Below are 18140 nucleotides of genomic sequence, written 5' to 3' on the forward strand. Positions count from 1 at the left end.
TGTGCATGTTTATCTGACCTTGTGCAGTGTGTGTACCTCTCCTATTCAGAATTATTGCTGTGTGTGTGTGTGTGTGTGTGTGTGTGTGTGTTCTCTCTGCGTTTGTGTTCCCTGTTTACTGTTTGTTTACTCTGTCTTGTTGAAGCTGATAAAGAGCTTGAACGTCCATTCATTCCTGCTCTGTTCTTCAGCATCACCTCGTGTCATATCCTGCACTCACACATCTATACATCTATAACCCTTCACTACAGTCAGTCAAAAACATGATTATCATCTGGACATCAGTTAAAACAGAGTGGAACATCATCTGTGTTTGTGGCCAGTGACATGCGGACATATCTCATACATACACACACACACACACACACACACTCATACACAATAATGTCTCACAAAATAGTCAAGAGAACATACAGACTGAATCATATGAATTATTCTGAATATTTGCCTTACTTGTTGTGATAATGTTTGTGTGTGTGCATTTGTGTGTGTATGAGGAGAGCAGATATGTCTGCATGCAGCTGTGAAATATTAATAATGAAAGCAAGTAGACAATTATTGTGTTTAACAAGATGGATGAAGGAAGATTCTCCTGCACACTCATGCATGCACACACACGATATGCAAAGACACGTTAATTCAGTTTATTTAGCCCAGAGGGGAACAAATAAAAGTGCTATTGTGCTGACTGCAGGAAGAGGTAGAATTCAGGATAAGAGTGGGATGCGAGACCTTTCAACTATGTTAGACTGATTAATCTTTGTGTGTGTGTTATTTAATGATGTTGGTCTTTTAGATATCAGCTAGGCTTTTAGCAACTGATGACAAAAAAACACCATAGGTTTTATTGCAGGTTCTAGATTTAATATTCAATTGTAAAAATGAAAATACATTAAATACATTAAATTAATTATACAAACAATTATACAAATCTATCTATCTATGTCTGTCTGTCTGGTTGGGATGTGTGGAATAGTTCCAGGCGCTGTAGGAATATGTCTGATATTTAGTTGACTTGATCAGCAGCAGTACAACCGAATATCAAACATATCACACAGCACCCGGCAGAGTGCAGGACCTCACACTTGTCCGCCTGCAAGAAGAACAGAGGGAGCAGCAGATGGGTGTGTTTATAGAGACATCATGACATGCGAGATAGACACATACACACACTGAAGCACAGTTGCTACTTACCACAGAGCAGCTGGTGCAGGCCACACCTCACTTGAGTGTAAAGTCACAGCAGCAGGTACATGGGCTCCAAGTGAGAATGAGTGTGTGTGAAGGGTGTGTGCATGTGGATGTGTGAGGAGTTGGACATGGGCCGGGGGTATATATACACAGGTCTGTGATGCCACTTTCTGACTCTCATACATACACACGCCAACACGCGGGCGTTAATTATCAGTCTATTGATCAGAATGCCCGCAGCCCTTCCTCGTGCATTAAGCAGATCAATAGAACTGATTTCACACCCCTCTGCCACTGAGGGACACTGAGAGGTCGGTCACCTGGCACTTAAAACCAGAATATCAATATCAGCATCACTATAGTATGCTCCCACAAGCATACTAGAAACTATTTTGGGGCAGTGGTGGCAAGGAATCAGACCCGTAATCAGAAGGTTGCTGGTCTGAATCCCGAATCCCGCTATGATGCCACCTAGGTGCCACTGAGCAAGGCACCGTCCCCGTCATGGCTGCATACTGTTCCCTCAGGGGATGGTTTAATGCAGAGGACACGTTGCACTCTGCAGTGCGGTGCTGTGCTTGCTATCGCCTGTCACATGTGACAACTAATCACTTTCACTTCACAACTACATCTCAGTCCCAGCAGCACAGTCCATGTCCAATGATGAGTCCCATGGTGGTCCAGATCCATCATGTGTGTCATGGTGTTCTGGTTAGCAAAACCAAGCAGAAGCCATCTACGTACTATCTACCGCTGTGGACATCATCAATTCACATCAAATTCCCATCAAATACTTCATATCAAATTTCAGATTGAATCACAATGGCTGTGGTGAGATGTGTCTATGGAGGCATGTTTTTTGTGTTGTGTCTGTCAGTTAGACCAAAAATATGGAAGCTGGCAACCCTGTTCCCTCAAACACTGTTCTACTACACCAGAAAGAGTATATGTGTGTGTGTGTGTGTGTGTGTGTGTGTGTGTGTGTGTGTGTGTGTGTATATATATATATATATATATATATATATATATATATATATGCATATGCTTTTATCAATAACAGTCATAAAATAAATACACCTCATGTCATGTCTAAATGCCAAATTCTTAGTGGATGGAGGAGCTTTCAGATGGACCTTCACCTAACAATGAAGTACGAAAAACAGAGTGATTGTCATTGTGAAACACTGCAGCTCAGCTCATGGTGACACAATGAAATCTGTCCTCTGCTTTTAACCATCAACCTTAGTGAGCAGAGGGCACCCATGACAGGTGCCCGTGGAGACGGTACTTTACTCAGTGGCACCTCATGTCAGTCAAAATGTAGTATTAACTATTAAAATAGGGGATTGGTATTGGATTTATTATGTTATTATTTTGAATAATTACTAATGGTATAAAATAATGGCTAATGGTATAAAACTAAAGCTACAGAGGGACCAAGCACACGAACATAGGACCTAGCATCAAATTGTAGTTAAAAAATGTGTTCTATAAATGTGTTTTTGCCAACCCAGTTTATTTCAATATCACATCTTGGCTTCTTTTCATTTTCAGTGAAAACTGATACCTAAACTGATTCTTAATTATGCAAAAAATGGCATTGAATTATAATGAAATACCCCCAGTAGCTGAAAGGATTCTGACTAATGATGCTGTGTAAAGAACAGAAAGCACTACGTAGATATTAGACCTTTTAGAACTTTTTCAACTGTCCCCTCCGACCCTCTCTGTCCTCTCACTACCCATGATGCTCCTGTGAACAGTGACCTTCTGTATGAGCTGGGGCGGAAGAGAGCATCTGTGCTCCAGCGCCCTAATTCCCAGCCTAGGGGCAGCATTGTCATCAAGGGGGGAGGCAGCAGGGGCAGAGGGCCAGAGGAAACGGATGAGTAGAGGAGGGGCTTAAAGATTACACACACACAAACACATACACACACACACTCAGCTTTATTCACTTAACATATTCAAATATATAAAATTTCTGGCTTTTTTCACACACCAGTTGCACTGGGACTGGGGCTCACATACAGTTTTCTGGGTATCCAAAAGGTTGTAACATTTTAAATCCAGACCCATCCATTTTGGAGCATTTGAAAGAAGGACAGCTGGTGTGGGACCCTGGATCTGGACTAGTCAACTATTCAACAGATCAAGAAATAAACTGAAACAGTTCTTGTTATATTAGGGTTCCTCACTCACTCGCAATCCATTATATATGCGCACAAAAGCCTGTCCTGGGACAGTGGACGCAGACAAACACACCATTCACGCTCACCTAGTGTGCAGGCCTTTGGACTGTGGGAGGGACACATGCAGACCCATGACCTTGGAGGTGGGCGGCCACAGCACTACTCCCTGTACCTATTTTAGCAATTTACATATTTAATTCCATATACTATAAACTACTCACACGACAAAGAAGAAGGTAAATGTCCTAACTAGTTCAAATTGGCACTGTGTGAGAGACATAGAAGCAACATTTTTATTCTACCAGAACATGCCTGTTATTGATTGAAAAGCATCACAGGAAAAGGCCAGTCTGAGGACAGTAATCTGCAGAGGTCAGTGCATAACGTCCTTCAGAAAGACCTCCGATTGGTGATCAGCAGGCTCAGACGGTGATGAAGGGTGACAGTCAGCGGGTCTAACAGTCAGTCAATACACACAGTCACATCCATGTTTAAAAGATGTAAAAAAGAACTTTACTCTGGTTTTTAAACAACATTTTCCTGTTGCCGGTGATAATGTGCCAATGTGACATTTTTTCCTGTGACAATCATTAAATGAGGCATTTGAGGTAAACATGTACAACATGTTCTGTCCTTCATCAGTTGCCGCTTTATCGTCCTTCTGTTATCCCTACAAATATAGAGAGAAGAGGAGAGAAGTGAGGTGAAGGCTGTGTTCTGATTGGGAGAGATTCAATTCGCCACTGTGATGGAGGCTGGAAGTTATTTACTTGTAGAGGCTCACGATCACAATTTTTACCCAGTTGTCCTTATATATTAGTAATGATAACATGTCAAATGTATTGTAGTTATGCTACTTTTAATTTGATTGTTCAAAGTCAGCCAGATTCTGGCTAGTAGCCCATTCCTACCTGAGACATGAGTGCATCTGAACTGTGACCTCGTCACTCTTTCCTAGGAGCCTGTGGTTCTGCTGCTTTGGGTTCTTCTGCTAGTTGCCCTGCTGCTTTGGGTTCCTCTTGCTTTGTTAACTCGGGTTGAGCAGGAAGTGGATCCTCCTTGCATAGGATCCTTCAGTCAAAGCAGAGTAGTAAAGAACAAACATTCTCTGAGCAAACATCCTTGAGTTCCTACTTCACTCTCTCATTCTTCTGCACCATTAACTGGCCCAACATGCACGACCTTCAGCTCACACTGATGGCTTACCTGGCTTCATTAGAAGTCTTCAGGATGAAATCACATAATTTGCTCCTCTGTGTGATCTCGGTCTTCAGTGAGGTGATCTCATTGGTCCAATCCTCCTTCTTCACTAAAAATCCACCTGGATTGTTAATATAATAATTCACAATTAATTCTTTTTTCATTTGTAATAGGTAATTACCTTATTACAACATTTGCTCATGATTTATATCAAAGCTCAGACTATGGCTTCCAAAATTTACACTTACAGCATTTTTACCAGACGCCCGTATCCAGAGCGAAAAACCAGAAGTTACAGGGACAGTCCCACCCCTGGAGTAACACAGGGTTAAAGTGTCTTGCTCAGGGACGAGTAACTCAATAGGCTAAATGTCACTCCTACGGGTGTCACATGTGTCCCAGCAATGCAGAATTTGTCCTCAATTTGCTTCAAATGCTGATAACCAAAGGGCAGTGGTGGCCTAGCGGTAAAGGAAGCAGCCCCGTAATCAGAAGGTTGCCGGTTCGAATCCCGATCCGCCAAGGTGCCACTGAGCAAAACACACTGCTCCCCGGGCTCCCCACACACTGCTTCCCGGGCGCCTGTCATGGTGCCCACTGCTCACCAAGGGTGATGGGTTAAATGCAGAGGACAAATTTCACTGTGTGCACCGTGTGCTTCACTTTATCACTATAAAACATGACTATAGGGATGTAACCCCAGTCCTAGATACGACCTATTTAAAACAATGCCGCTCCCGTGTTGTATCTACAGGCCACTAGGTGTCCCTCTGCCACCCCAGGATTATGATATACTGGACACATTTGTTGCAGAATTTGTTCACTGGAAGAGCAGTCGGGTGGGACACTCACTGCTCACACTCTTCTGCTCAGTCTCCAGGACAGCAACCCCGTCACCGTTGTGCTTCTGTTGTAGAAAATCACATTCAGTAAAACATAGACTCTGCGTTTACATTCCAACTGACCTCATATAAGATTTTCAGTTCTGCTCCGGAAAACATAATGGTGTCTGAGAGCAAATGGAGGACACATGAGACTATCCAAGCCCATGACTGTAAGTACCTCTCTTTAATACAACGTTGACAGGATAATAACATTTCATTCGAACCCTTCCACTCCCTCCTCTCACCGCAATGCCAGCACACTCCTCCAGCTCTTTCTTCAGCTTGTCCACTCCAACCTGATCGGAGACAATCTTGATGTTCTTCTCCTTCACCACTGTTCTGAGCTGCTCCAAGTTTCTCTGGACCTTGTCCGCCTCGTCTTTGTAATCAGCCAGGACATCCAAGGACACCTTGAACTTGACATGCTGGAAGTTGATCTGCTTGAAGAGGACAACGTCGTCCTTCTTCCGCTGGTGGATGAAGGCGGCCAGTCCCAAGCTGACAAGCACCATAGCCCCCATCAGCACGTCCCCCAACCTCATGATGCGTCCAGGCCTGCGCGCACACGCACCTCTGGTCGCAACGGTGACAACGTGTGCGGTTCCACACCACACCCGACCCGACCCAACCCGACCTGGGCTCAGCTCAGCTCAGAGCCGCATCCTGTCCTCACCTCCGGCGCAGAACGTGAAGCCTTCCTCTGCGGGAACCGTCTGTGCGCAAATGGTGGAATCGAATGACTGCTACCTGCCAGAGTGGAGGGCCGGGCGTGGTCTGGGGACGGCACCTGCTCACACCCTAACGTCACGCGTGCAGCTCAACAGCTGTGGGATGACATGCCACGAGTTCTCCATACCATTTCAGCAGCATATGTACTGCAAAATGATACCACTTTCCATTCGAAAACTGTTCTATTTCATAAATAATCTGCAGAAAGGAGATGAACTAAAACACCCAAAAGTGGAATTACAAGCTGCTACTCCAGTTCTCTCGTCTGAAAAGCGACAAAACCAGTACTGCTGGTTTATCTGGTGACCACCAGGACCAGGCAGGGCTCCAAATGAGTGAAACCAGTCTACCCACCGGCTGCATTCAGTTTTACTTTAATATCCAACATGTTCTTTATGGATTATAATTCCTGAATATCCAAACAACACTATAAATAAACCATCTGGATAAGAGGGAAATATATTCAAATGCTGCATCCTGGTCCAACAGCTTCTGATCATTCCCTCTGGTGTTGTCTTATGTAAATAGTCGTCCCTGTTGTAGGACTCGTGTGTATTGAGAGTGTGTGTGTGTGTGTGTGTGTGTGTGTGTGTGTGACCTTTATGCAGCCACAGTTTGTGTGTGGAGGGGATTAAGGGAAGGAGAGAAATGAGGAAGTAGGCTGGACTCTCCTCACCAGTCTGACAGGTGGAGCGAGCAGAGCAGTGTGGCCACTGTGGTGAAAACGTGGTACGGGGAAGTACAGGAGCTACACCACCACGTCTCTCTCTCTCTCACTGCTCTGCTTTCTCCAGGATGAGGGTTGTGTCTGCTGTCATTTTCCTCTGCATGTGTGTCCTGCTCTTCCTTGTGTACCAGGCTGTTGTGCAAGAACTTGGAATTCACAGTGCCAACTTGCGCTTCGCCGAGGCCAAGGAAAATGTGAAGAGGAAGGAGGATGAGATAGTGTCCATAAAGATGAAGATTCAGGACCTGAACGGTGACCTGATGCCCCTCAACAAGCAACATGAAGAGATCAGCAAGAAGGTGGAGGAGGTGAAGCAAGCCACTGAGGACGCGAAAAAGAGCTTGGAGACCTGCAACAAACAAAAGGCAAACCATACAAACACCAACACAATACACACACACACACACACACACACACACACACACAAACGCTGTTGATTAATTATTGTGAAACCAGCTCGATTGTGCGGACTGACAGGCCAGTTGACCACTGTGGCATCCGAAGTAAGAAGAAGAAGATCATTCATTTGACAAATAATCAAGAGTGCCATTCTGTACTGTACGTGTGTACTGTAACAACATTTACTTGTATTTGTTCGTTTTTGTTCGACTTCCTGGGTTAAATAACCAGGACAGAGTAGATTGTCGTTTTCTCCTTCCTACGGCTGATGTTCGCACAGTTGACCTGACAAAAGTTTATATGATGGATGCCTTTCCTGATGCAACCCTGCCCATTTCCCCGGGCTTGGGACCAGCATGAAGAATGTCCCATGTGTCCCCAGTTGCTGCATCTATCATAATAAGAGGGAAGTGTCCATGTTGATAATATCTCTGTATCGTGGAACAAAATGCTGATGTCATGCTTTGGTTATGACAGGCCTATTGGGAGTTCCACTAGCCATCCTGGTGTGGTTGCTGACGCCACTGCACATGCTCAACAGCCACCCAGAAATTCCCCAGACTGGCATTCTAGACACACAATATTTCACAATGAACAGCAGGAACTCTCAAGAATTCATACGCACTGAAAGGATCACATATCCTCTCATTTTAATACAGGAAGATTCAACAAAAAAGAAGTCCGAAGTTTTTGAGGTCATTAAGAAGATGAAAGGTAATTTAAATGTCTTTATTCTTCTTTGTTTTTATCATTTAAGCCATTGTGGTGCCTACAATAATTGTGGCTTTTAACACACAGAGTCTCAGGAGGCAGAACAGAAGAAGTTCCAGGATGAGATCCAAGGTCTAAAGCAACAAATTCTAGAAAGAGATAAGAAACTTTGCACATTTCTGGATCCACAGTATGAGGAGGGAAAGTAAGTAATCACCCTACATATTTTATCCACTTTTATTCAACATAAATATATTTCCAGTGGATGATGGGGCTGTGTTGTGAGCACTCAGATCCATGATTATGTATCTATAACTTTGTCAGTAGTACATTACATACATCACGTCAATAGCATATAAAACAGTAGATATAAAAAAAATGTATACACTCATGTTAACATTTGAAAAATAACTAACCTATTATCTAAATTCAAAATAATCAAATAGAAGTAAATTAAAAGGTATAATACACTGGTTGCATAAATGTGCTCAACCTTAAACTAATTTAATTCCAGAATTCTGTCTTCTTGGGTGGGAGTCTTCGGCTGACAATATTCGCCCCGCCCATTCTGACTGTGTGATAGGGCATAATCACAAAACCCTGATATTTTAACAGTGGTTAATGTACTTATTCATTTTAGTTTTTAGATACTGATGTTACATACTACTATTAAATTAGTTAGTAATTCGTTATGGGTGAATAATGTGAATTAGTGGTTTGGGGACATTCCTAGTTTAGTGATTTCTGTGTGTCTGTGTCTGTGTGTCTGTGTGTGTGTTTACAGTATGCACAAAGATATTGAGCCATTGCTCAGCTGGATAGCCAGGTAACAGTAAACTGAAAGTAAGAGGTCAGGAAGTTTTGACAGCTAATTTAAAGAAGAAGCCCAGCTATGCAGCTCTCATGAACTCATCACACACACAGAGTCTTTACTATCAGACAAGGTTGCTGTTATTCCTCATTCCAAGGTCAGGACTGGAACAGTGAAAACAGAGCTCTAATAATGCTTTTTGAAGTACAACTGCAAAAGCTGGTTTCGTAAATGACCATGAAATGTAATGATGTGCGAATATTTTCTGTGATTGAAGGCAGGGGAAAGTCATTTATAATGAGGTGTACAACAATGATCTTTTGTTCTTTTTTTGCAGAAAATTGTGCGATGCCACAAATGCCTAATGCTGTACAACATCCAGAAATAAAATGCTGAATGAGCATCATTGTTGGGACAAGAGTTTTTGTTATTTTAAGACATTTCTAGGTAGAACTTCATTTTCATCTTAATTGTTTACAGTCACAATGGAGATAAAAATGATGTCTTGTATCCTGGAGAAGAGCAACCTGCAGAACTTGCTCTCGGTGAGAATGAAGAGTCATCCTGCAACAGAGTGGTCTTACTGTTCTGGTAATGCTACAGGCCCCTTTAAATTTCGATATGATCTAAATACTCACCATATCAGATCGTCAGCGTATCCCAAGCCTCGGGTTCAGAAAGAGATTTCTGTACTTTAAATGAGTGAATAGCTTGTGCATGTGTACACTAGATCTTTGTTAAATAGCTGCCATTGTTTTAGAGTAACAGATAATTACTGCCTCAGATGTTGCTCCTCGGGTCCAACTAGAAGTACCACATTCTACCCTCCAATCCCAACCCGCTTCCGCTTAGACACAAAGGAGCACAAAGAAGAATCTATTTTCTGGTGCAGGTTCTTGATGGTGTTGGTAATTACTGATCAGGTTAACAACCTGAAATACATGTATACCCTTGCTCACGGTCATTAGCATTTGAATGTGTCCTGACTGAAACCGACTGAATTCTAAATGTAAATGAGAACCTGTAATTCAGATTCTGCACCAGGCTTTTCCTATTGAAATAAATTCTAATTCAGAATATTCCTCATTGTTTGAACATCAGTTCATGCTTTTAATATGTTGTAGGTTTGCACTCCATGAAATACAGGCCCCATAAACACATGTTTAATATCACAAGTACTGTAGTCTGTAGTCTGTGTGAACTTTAAGAAATGAAATGATATTCATGAGAATATTAATGAGCCTTGTAATGAGACATGTAGTGTACTGTATGGCACTGTACTAAAACCTACTCTGCACTGTTCAGTGCCTGCAAACATGGACAGATGCTCTATACTACACTATGGACATTTCCACCACTACACCTCTTTTTCTTTTCTTGGACAAATCATCACCAACCCTGCACTCAAACCGCTCTGCATAACTCCTCCCCAAAGTGTCTTCCTTTTTTCTTTAATGTTTTTCCTTGTGTGCAGAAGGGTCAAGTGTGGGGGGTGTCAACTGTAGGGTCTGTCAAAGCCCATTGAGACATACTGTATGTGATTATGGGCTTTATAAGAAATACATGCTGTTGGGTTTTTTTGTTTTTTTTTATTTGATTCTGAAGATTTCCCTGAAGATAAAATCTAAAGCTTTGCGTCACACACAGAAATGAGGAAAATCCTGTTCCCTACAATACAATCATCACCATCTAGTGGATCATAAATGTCCATATAAATGTGTCACAGATGTCAGGAAAATCCTGTTTCATAGGAACAACACACAGGGTTCCCTACAATACAACTATCTGCATTTACAAAGCTGAAACGTGTGGAAGATTACTTTATGTTTTATGTGGATCAGGTTACATGCAGGCCGATCACTGTTTGTCATGATCCGGTCCGGCAGGGGTTACTCCGGACCGGAGTTTCATGTGTAATGTTCCCTGATCGTGTTCACCTGGTGTATAAATATATAATTGTATAAAACGATCCTGTTCGTGTCTGTTCGCTGTCAGGTCACTATGTGGTGATGTTCCCTGTCTCGTCTACTATGCATTAAACCCCTGTCCTGTGACATTGTGCGTATGCGTCCTCCTTCCTCGCCATGTCCAGCCCATCGTGACAGAATGACCTGACGGCGAACAGACACAAGCAGGATAGTTTTATACAGCTATATAGCTTTATAACGATCAGGGAACATGACACAGGACGAACATGACTCCGGACCCGGAGTCACCCATGCCGGACCGGATCATGACACTGTTCTATTACAGGATTTGTTGGGAAATTTCATTTTATGTTATCCTTTGTTCATTCATATTAATTTTACTTATTACTGTTATTATTTTTTCAAATATATTCGACTACATTTCTTTAACCAACATAAAACCAGCTATTTAATCATTTTCCATATGTGAGTGTCACATTAATCATATCTGTTTCTGACAGAGATTTCCCTGCAGACAGGTGCCATAGGGTGGTAGTAGCCTAGTGGGTAACACACTCGCCTATGAACCAGAAGACCCAGGTTCAAATCCCGCTTACTACCATTGTGTCCCTGAGCAAGACACTTAACCCTGAGTGTCTCCAGGGGGGGACTGTCCCTGTAACTACTGACTGTAAGTCGCTCTGGATAAGGACATCTGATAAATGCTGTAAATGTAAATGCATTGAAGGTTGTTGGTAGAAACAACTGAACTAAGACCTTGAAGAAAGTTCCAGTCTCTCTCTGTACTAATATTGTCTTCTAATATCTACTGTATAAAAGGAACAGACTGCCTGTGTCACCTGTATGCTGTGTCACGAGGAGTCAGGCGCAGATTATTTCCACCAATTTATTATTTAAACAGGACAACCAAACTTATAGGGAAGGGGGTTCAGGAAGGGAAACTCAGAATGAACACCACATACAAGACCAAGACCAAGACCCAGACTAAGGCTCAACAAAAGTAACCGCTCCCTTCTCTCGTTTAGTTCAAGTTCCCAGAACACTGGTGTAGGACATGGGCTGCAGGAAACAAGGAGGATTGAAACTGGTGAAAAAAATTATTCTGGCTGGACATAATAGCGGACATTTAGGCCAACTGCATATATTTCATCCTTCATCGTGAGGATGAAATATGTATTGTCAGTCGTTTAGAAGATCAGTAGCAGTTGACTGATGACTATCTGTCAGGGGTGTGAGCCTTCAGCCAAACTGAACAGTAGACTACCGGATGAACGGAGGAGCAGACAGACATGCAGCATGCATGTAATTTGTGTTCTGTGTCTCCCCCTAGTGGATCATAAAGTACGTGCAGATCACCATGAGTACCACTGACTGGTAACCAGGCTGATATTCTAGGCGGGAGAAACAGGGATAATGTTGTTTATCTGGATGCCAGTAGGCTGAACTATAAGAGCAAATCTTGCAACAAGATGCCCCATGGCACTTCCTGAGCTCAGTTTGAGGAGGGTGGTTTTAATGTTGCAAAGTGCAAGTATAAAATAGTTTACATTTAAGGTTATGCCTAATATTGGTAGGATATTATTATAGAGTGCTGTTAGCAGTCCTCCCTGGTCTCACATGTGTTGTGTTCCCTGATTGGTCCATTTTGTTTCCAAAGGGTCCATTTTAGCTGCCCTCACCAACACTCATGCCTTGCTTTGTCAAGTCTGTGTTTCTGTGCTTATTCACTGAGCCCCTGCTTTCTCTATCTTGTGGTCTTTTTTGATGCGCGGGTCATCTTAGTTTTATCTTCTGTCATTTTCTTTAGTTGAGTTTTATAGAAATGTAGAAATTAGACAAATATGCTTAAATGTTACCAAATGTTACTAAAGTACCATCAAGTGGTCTCAGTTTTGTGCTTCTTGCAGCTATGCTGACCACTGTATGCTCCTAACCAGCTGCCGGGCGATTATTTCCCCTTATTTCTGGTTGTATTTGTCTTTTATATTCTCTTGTTAAAATAAACAAATGTTGCGGACAAAGCTATGAATTCCTGGCACATTGTATAATGATATTAGTATATAATGATATTAGTGCTGTGATGTTCCATTGTATATATTGACTGCCACGTCATCAATGTGACTTTTCTACCCCATTTAGTATGGGCAGTGGTGCTGTAGCAGGTAAGGAAGCGGATGCCTTACGGCAAAAGGTTGCAGGTTCAAATTCTGAGCCACTAAAGCTGATGGTTTAATTACAGAGGACATTTTTCAATGTGTGCTCCGATTTTTTTATAAAAAATCATATCATAATCATAAAATCAAAATTAAGTGTCTTGCTCAGGGACACAATGGTAGTAAGTGGGGTTTCAACCTGTGTCTTCTGGTTCATTAGCGAGTGTCTACTTCAGGCTACTACCAACCCTATTTGTGATTTCCATTATTAGTATTTAAATGAATATAAATAAAAAAAAAATCATCATAATCTGTTGAATGTAAATGTAAGTGTTTTAAACGTGAGTTTATTGAGAAAGCCAAATTTTCCAGTTTATGTGTATGAGATAGATGGTGTTTGGGGTGAACAGTGAAAGAATGAAAGACCGTAACTGTAGAATAAAAGAATGAGTTGTTTGCTCACGTAGAGTACTAAGCTTCTAGAAGGTAAGTGAATGGCCTGTGTCACAGCAGTACAGACCACTGAACTCGCTTTTTACAATGATGCCTCTGAATCTGGGCTCTGGATTTACATCCAGCGTTTCCATCTGACAAAGCTGGCTAAACTGATTTACATTTACTGTAAGCTGTGACTGTTTACATTTACATTTACAGCATTTATCAGACACCCTTATCCAGAGCGACTTACAACCAGTAGTTACAGGGACAGTCCCCCCCTGGAGGGACACAATGGTACTAAGTGGGATTTGAACCTGGGTCTTCTGGTTCATACTGCTGTGGAACAACCTATCTGTGCACATTTTTTAAATCCCGTCTTAGAGCCCATCTGTTCTGTACAGCAGTTTGGTCCAGTGGTTGCTGTAAAGTGCTCTATAAATGAATTGGACTGATTGGACTGTTGGACTGTATGGGAAATTCTGGCTTGCTGTGTCTAGCCACTCCTGTCAGAGGTGTTCAGAAGAAACTAGGAGATATAATCGTGCTAGAAGATTATATGGGCAGATATAGCAGGAGATAGTGGTAAGGGCCTATTTTTTACATAGGCCGGTATAGCTTAGTGGGTAACACACTCGCCTATGAACCAGAAGACCCAGGTTCAAATCCCCCGTACTACCATCGTGTCCCTGAGCAAGACACTTTAACCCTGAGTGTCTCCAGTGTCCCTGTAACCACTGATTGTACGTCGCTCTGGATAAGGGCGTCTGATAAATGCTGTAAATGTTAATGTTTACACTGTCTCTGGACCATGAGAGACCAGTGTAGCTCACTGAAAAATAATTCTGTCATACATAATATTTTAGCATTGATGTGATATATAAACGGGTTACAGCAGGTTTGATTGGTTTATTTACATTACATCAATGGTAAAATATTAGCTGTGACAGATTATTTACATTTTTTTAAGTTTAGCCAGTGTTCAGTTTTTAAGGAGAAACTGTGCTGTTTTTATGTGTTTTTATCATTACAGTAGTTAAAAATATTAGTTTTTTACTTTACTATAATACTACTGACAGCAGGTTTGTTTAGTTTATTCACATTACGACAATGCTATTAGGTGTTACAGACTTTTTACAGTGCACCAAAGCAAGCTAAGGCATGGTAGGAGAAAGGTTACAAATGCATATTTTCCCCAAATCAAAGAGTTAATCATCTATGAACATGACTTCTGAACCTTAAACATAGGAAATCACATTCCAATCACATGGAAATTCCAATCACATGGCTTCTCTTATCACTCTTACACTGATGACTCCCAGCTCTATTTGTCTTTCCCACCAGAAGATACCACTATTGTGACAAAAATCTCGGACATATCGGCATGGATGTCTGAGCGACACCTCCAACTGAACCTATCCAAAGCCAAGATTCTGATCTTTACGGGTAACAACTCCCCTCAGCAAAACCTCTCAATTCAAATTGGCTCGCTACTGTTAACACCTACGGTGTCTTCAAAAAGCCTTGGAGTTTGGGTTGACGACAAACTGAGTTTGAACCATCACGCGATCTCCAGGTCCTGCAGGTTCACTCTCTACAACATTCGCAAGATTCGGCCTTTTCTCTCGCAACAGGCTACGCATCTCCTCGTCCAGGCAATGGTCATCTCCAAACTCTCTCCTGGCTGGAGCCTCTGCAGTCACCATAAAACCACTCCAGATGATCCAAAATATGGCAGCTCAACTCATCTTGATTGTAAGTCGCTCTGGATAAGGGTCTACCGCTACTGATGATAATAATAATAATACAGAGCAAAGGGGTTCTAAGACGGAATTTAAAAAGAGACAGAAAGGATGCCTCAGGGTTCTGTTTTAATATATTATTATAAAGTAAAATATTTTACTATCATTTATAAATGAAATTGTTCATTTTAAACGTTTTAAAATTTAAGACAAATCTAAAAAAAGAATACAGAAATATTACTATTGCTATATGAAAAATGATGATCACGTTAGACGGTTGTCATGACAACTGCTGCCGTAGACCAGGCGACCGGAAACTGTCGCGCATCCCGACCACCAACCACATGAGCCGGGCTCTCCTCGCCTGTTCGCCGGCCGCCAATCCGCTCTCTCCGCACAGCGCTGAATGTCACTGGGGGATCTTGTGCCGACGCAGAATGAAATTTCATTTTGAATTTGTGAAGCCGGGCCAGGGGAGGTGATACGGCCACAATATCCGACCCGTCACGAGGAGCAGAACCAGCAGAACCAGGACCGGCTGTCATGTGGCGGGCGGCTTCCCGGCTGGGTGCCGCCGTCGGTCCGGGCCGGCAGCCCACCCGCGCCCTCGCCGTGAGTAGACCCGCCCAGGCCCGGTGCTAACAGCATGTAGCATTGGGAGCTCCGCTGCTTGACATTGTGTGGAATTGACCTGCCTGCTGTTCCAATGTCGACCAGCAGATGTCGCCGTGGCCCTTCTCCGCCACGCCGCGGGACTACAGCGTCCCCAACGAGTCGTGGAGCCGGGAGATGCGGAGGCTGTTCGACCACTACAGCTGCCTGTGCGACACGGAGGAGCAGCAGCAGTCCGCGGGGTGGTGCAAGTTCCCCAGCTACAACCGCAGCCTGAAGCACGCCGCTGGTGCGACACAAATCCCATTTACCTCGGCCATCACCCTATCACAGTTCATTCACTGTCACTCATCTTCATTTGTCACCAGAACCCAGCTAGATGAGACCTCTAAATGCCCCTTGTGCCCTTTTCAGGTGGAAAGTATCTCAGTAAAATGGTTCAGGCGAAGGCTCGCCTCTTTACGCGGAACATCGAGGAACCGGGGGCAGGGTTCGAGTACGCTGTGTTCTTGAACAAGCAGGAGAAGACGTCCGTGACCATCTTTCAGCCTGGACACCTGCTGGAAGGCCCGCCTGGGTATGACCTGCAGGGAGAGGCAGTTCCACGCTGGAGGAGCCGAGTTAACCGTTTCTTAAGAGCCTCTTCGCAGTAATCTGCCTGTTTATGGTTTTTACGCTTGTGTCGCACGCTGGTCATGGAGGAACATTGTCTCATCTCAGTAAGTGCTCGTAATGAGCTGCTGATGATGAAGATCACTTTATAAAAGACCTAAGATCCTGCATAAATAGTTTCCTTTTAGTTCCAATCCATACATGGGATATAAGAAGAATGTGCCTGAAAGTGTAGATTTGGGTGTATATGAAATGTAACATTTACAGCAAAATAAATGTGAATTTTCACTTTCACAGACATCTTCATGGTGGCGCCATTGCCACCATCATTGACTCCTCCACTGGAACACTTGCTGGCGCTCTGTTAGGACCAAGCATGACTGCTAATCTTAACATCAACTACCGCAGGTAAACTCTTCTTCATACAGTCAACCTCAGACTGTAGAATACGGTACTTTTGTGGGCATTTGCGCTATTAAAAATATACACTTTTCCAAGTGCAGTTTGGATTGATAATTGTTTCATATGCACTCATGGGTCAGTGGTGGCTTTAGTCTTTAAGGAAATGTTGTGCACCGTGTGCTGTGCATCACAATCACTTCACTTTCACCTCAATATACAATTTTTAAAAAAGCGTTATGGTATAAATCAGAATCCAAATTACAATCTGAGTTTTAGTGAAGCACACAGTGACGAACTTGTCATGGTTATTGAATTGGGTCATGATGCTTTTTTTACCTGAAGGTTGCAGAGAGAACCTTTCCCCCAAAAACACTGAATAACATATTCATCTGAATTTCACTCACCCGTGTTTCTAATGATTGTAACAGTGTATGTGGTGTGTGTTTTTCCTCTCCTAGCCCTATCCCTCTGGGAAATGTGGTACTGATACACTGTAAGGTTGACCAGACAGAAGGTCGCAAAACATTCATGTCCTGTCAGATCACCAGCTCCGATGGAGACAAGCTCCACACAGAGGCCACAGGTAGAGACGTACAGGCGCATCACAGAACACGTCTCATTTTCAGCATTTACCAGACACCCTTATCCAGAGCAACTTACAACCAGTAGTTACAGGGACAGTCCCCCCCTGGAGACACTCAGGGTTAAGTGTCCTGCTCAGGGACACAATGGTAGTAAGCGGGATTTGAACCTGGGTCTTCTGGTTCATAGGCGAGTGTGTTACCCACTAGGCTATTACCACCCTACTACCAACCTTTACTGACATAAAGGTTTATTGATGTAGAAGATGCTTCAATGTGTTCCACGCACCTTCTGCAACACGGAACTAATCATTCGAACAGGACCTGGTTAGCACACACCCTGCATCTCTTCTGTGGGGAACCGTGTCTGTGGTGTTGGTGTCAGACCACCAGGCATGAGGGTTTTCTGCAGAACATGTTTTTCCTAAATTCCACTCTCACCCTGTGTGTTTTTGCTTTCCAGGGTTATTTCTGTCCATAAATCTGGGACGGTTATTTGGAGCATGATGTTCAAAACCACCCAGACTGCGCCACAAACAGAAAACGTGGCCACCATGAGATGTGGAGCTTTCGGGAGTGCTGACAGTTTACCACGAGACAGAATCTGCTGATACTTGATCACCGTGTTGGTTACATTATACTGTAGCAACACGTCATTTTACTTTTACTGCGTTTTCATACGTTCTCATTTATAAAAGTTATAAAACTTGTATTTAATATGCAAGCATTGTTGCTGTGGCTATATTTATAACCAGGTTGTAATAATGTGGTGTTATAAAATATTGTTTGCTGCTGGCTGGGAGTGAACAAGACATTAAACCTCGTTGTACTTTT

At 42.9% G+C, this 18140-nt stretch overlaps 2 protein-coding genes across 3 annotated transcripts in view; one reads left to right on the forward strand and one right to left on the reverse strand.

The window, feature by feature from the left end:
- Positions 1-1335, reverse strand: part of LOC114788862 (prostate-associated microseminoprotein-like) — a 3397-nt gene extending 2062 nt beyond the window's left edge. For both annotated transcript variants that reach the window (XM_028977792.1, XM_028977791.1), the window contains exons 1-2: positions 1195-1335; positions 1-1093 (exon numbers count right to left, since the gene is read on the reverse strand). The exon at positions 1-1093 is cut by the window's left edge and continues 514 nt beyond it. The gene's annotated coding sequence lies outside the window, so the exon portion shown is untranslated. The remainder of the gene's footprint in view (positions 1094-1194) is intronic.
- A 14080-nt stretch (positions 1336-15415) lies between these two features.
- them4 (thioesterase superfamily member 4) lies at positions 15416-18140 on the forward strand. The gene is made up of 6 exons (XM_028978040.1): positions 15416-15711; positions 15820-16000; positions 16126-16288; positions 16621-16731; positions 17184-17308; positions 17770-18140. Exons 1-6 carry the CDS (start codon positions 15643-15645, stop codon positions 17811-17813), a joined length of 693 nt encoding a protein of 230 aa, XP_028833873.1. The 5' UTR covers positions 15416-15642; the 3' UTR covers positions 17814-18140.

This window comes from Denticeps clupeoides, chromosome 4 (genome assembly GCF_900700375.1).
Source record: "Denticeps clupeoides chromosome 4, fDenClu1.1, whole genome shotgun sequence".
Taxonomy (NCBI): domain Eukaryota; kingdom Metazoa; phylum Chordata; class Actinopteri; order Clupeiformes; family Denticipitidae; genus Denticeps; species Denticeps clupeoides.

What these genes read in the sequence shown, in the direction of transcription:
- them4 (XM_028978040.1), top strand. Translation starts at nt 15,643, where the DNA reads ATGTGGCGGGCGGCTTCCCGGCTGGGTGCCGCCGTCGGTCCGGGCCGG. An exon ending in CTGCTGGAAGGCCCGCCTGG is followed by an intron (nt 16,289 to 16,620) that starts GTATGACCTGCA and finishes TCACTTTCACAG; the next exon opens with ACATCTTCATGGTGGCGCCA. An exon ending in CTTAACATCAACTACCGCAG is followed by an intron (nt 16,732 to 17,183) that starts GTAAACTCTTCT and finishes TTCCTCTCCTAG; the next exon opens with CCCTATCCCTCTGGGAAATG.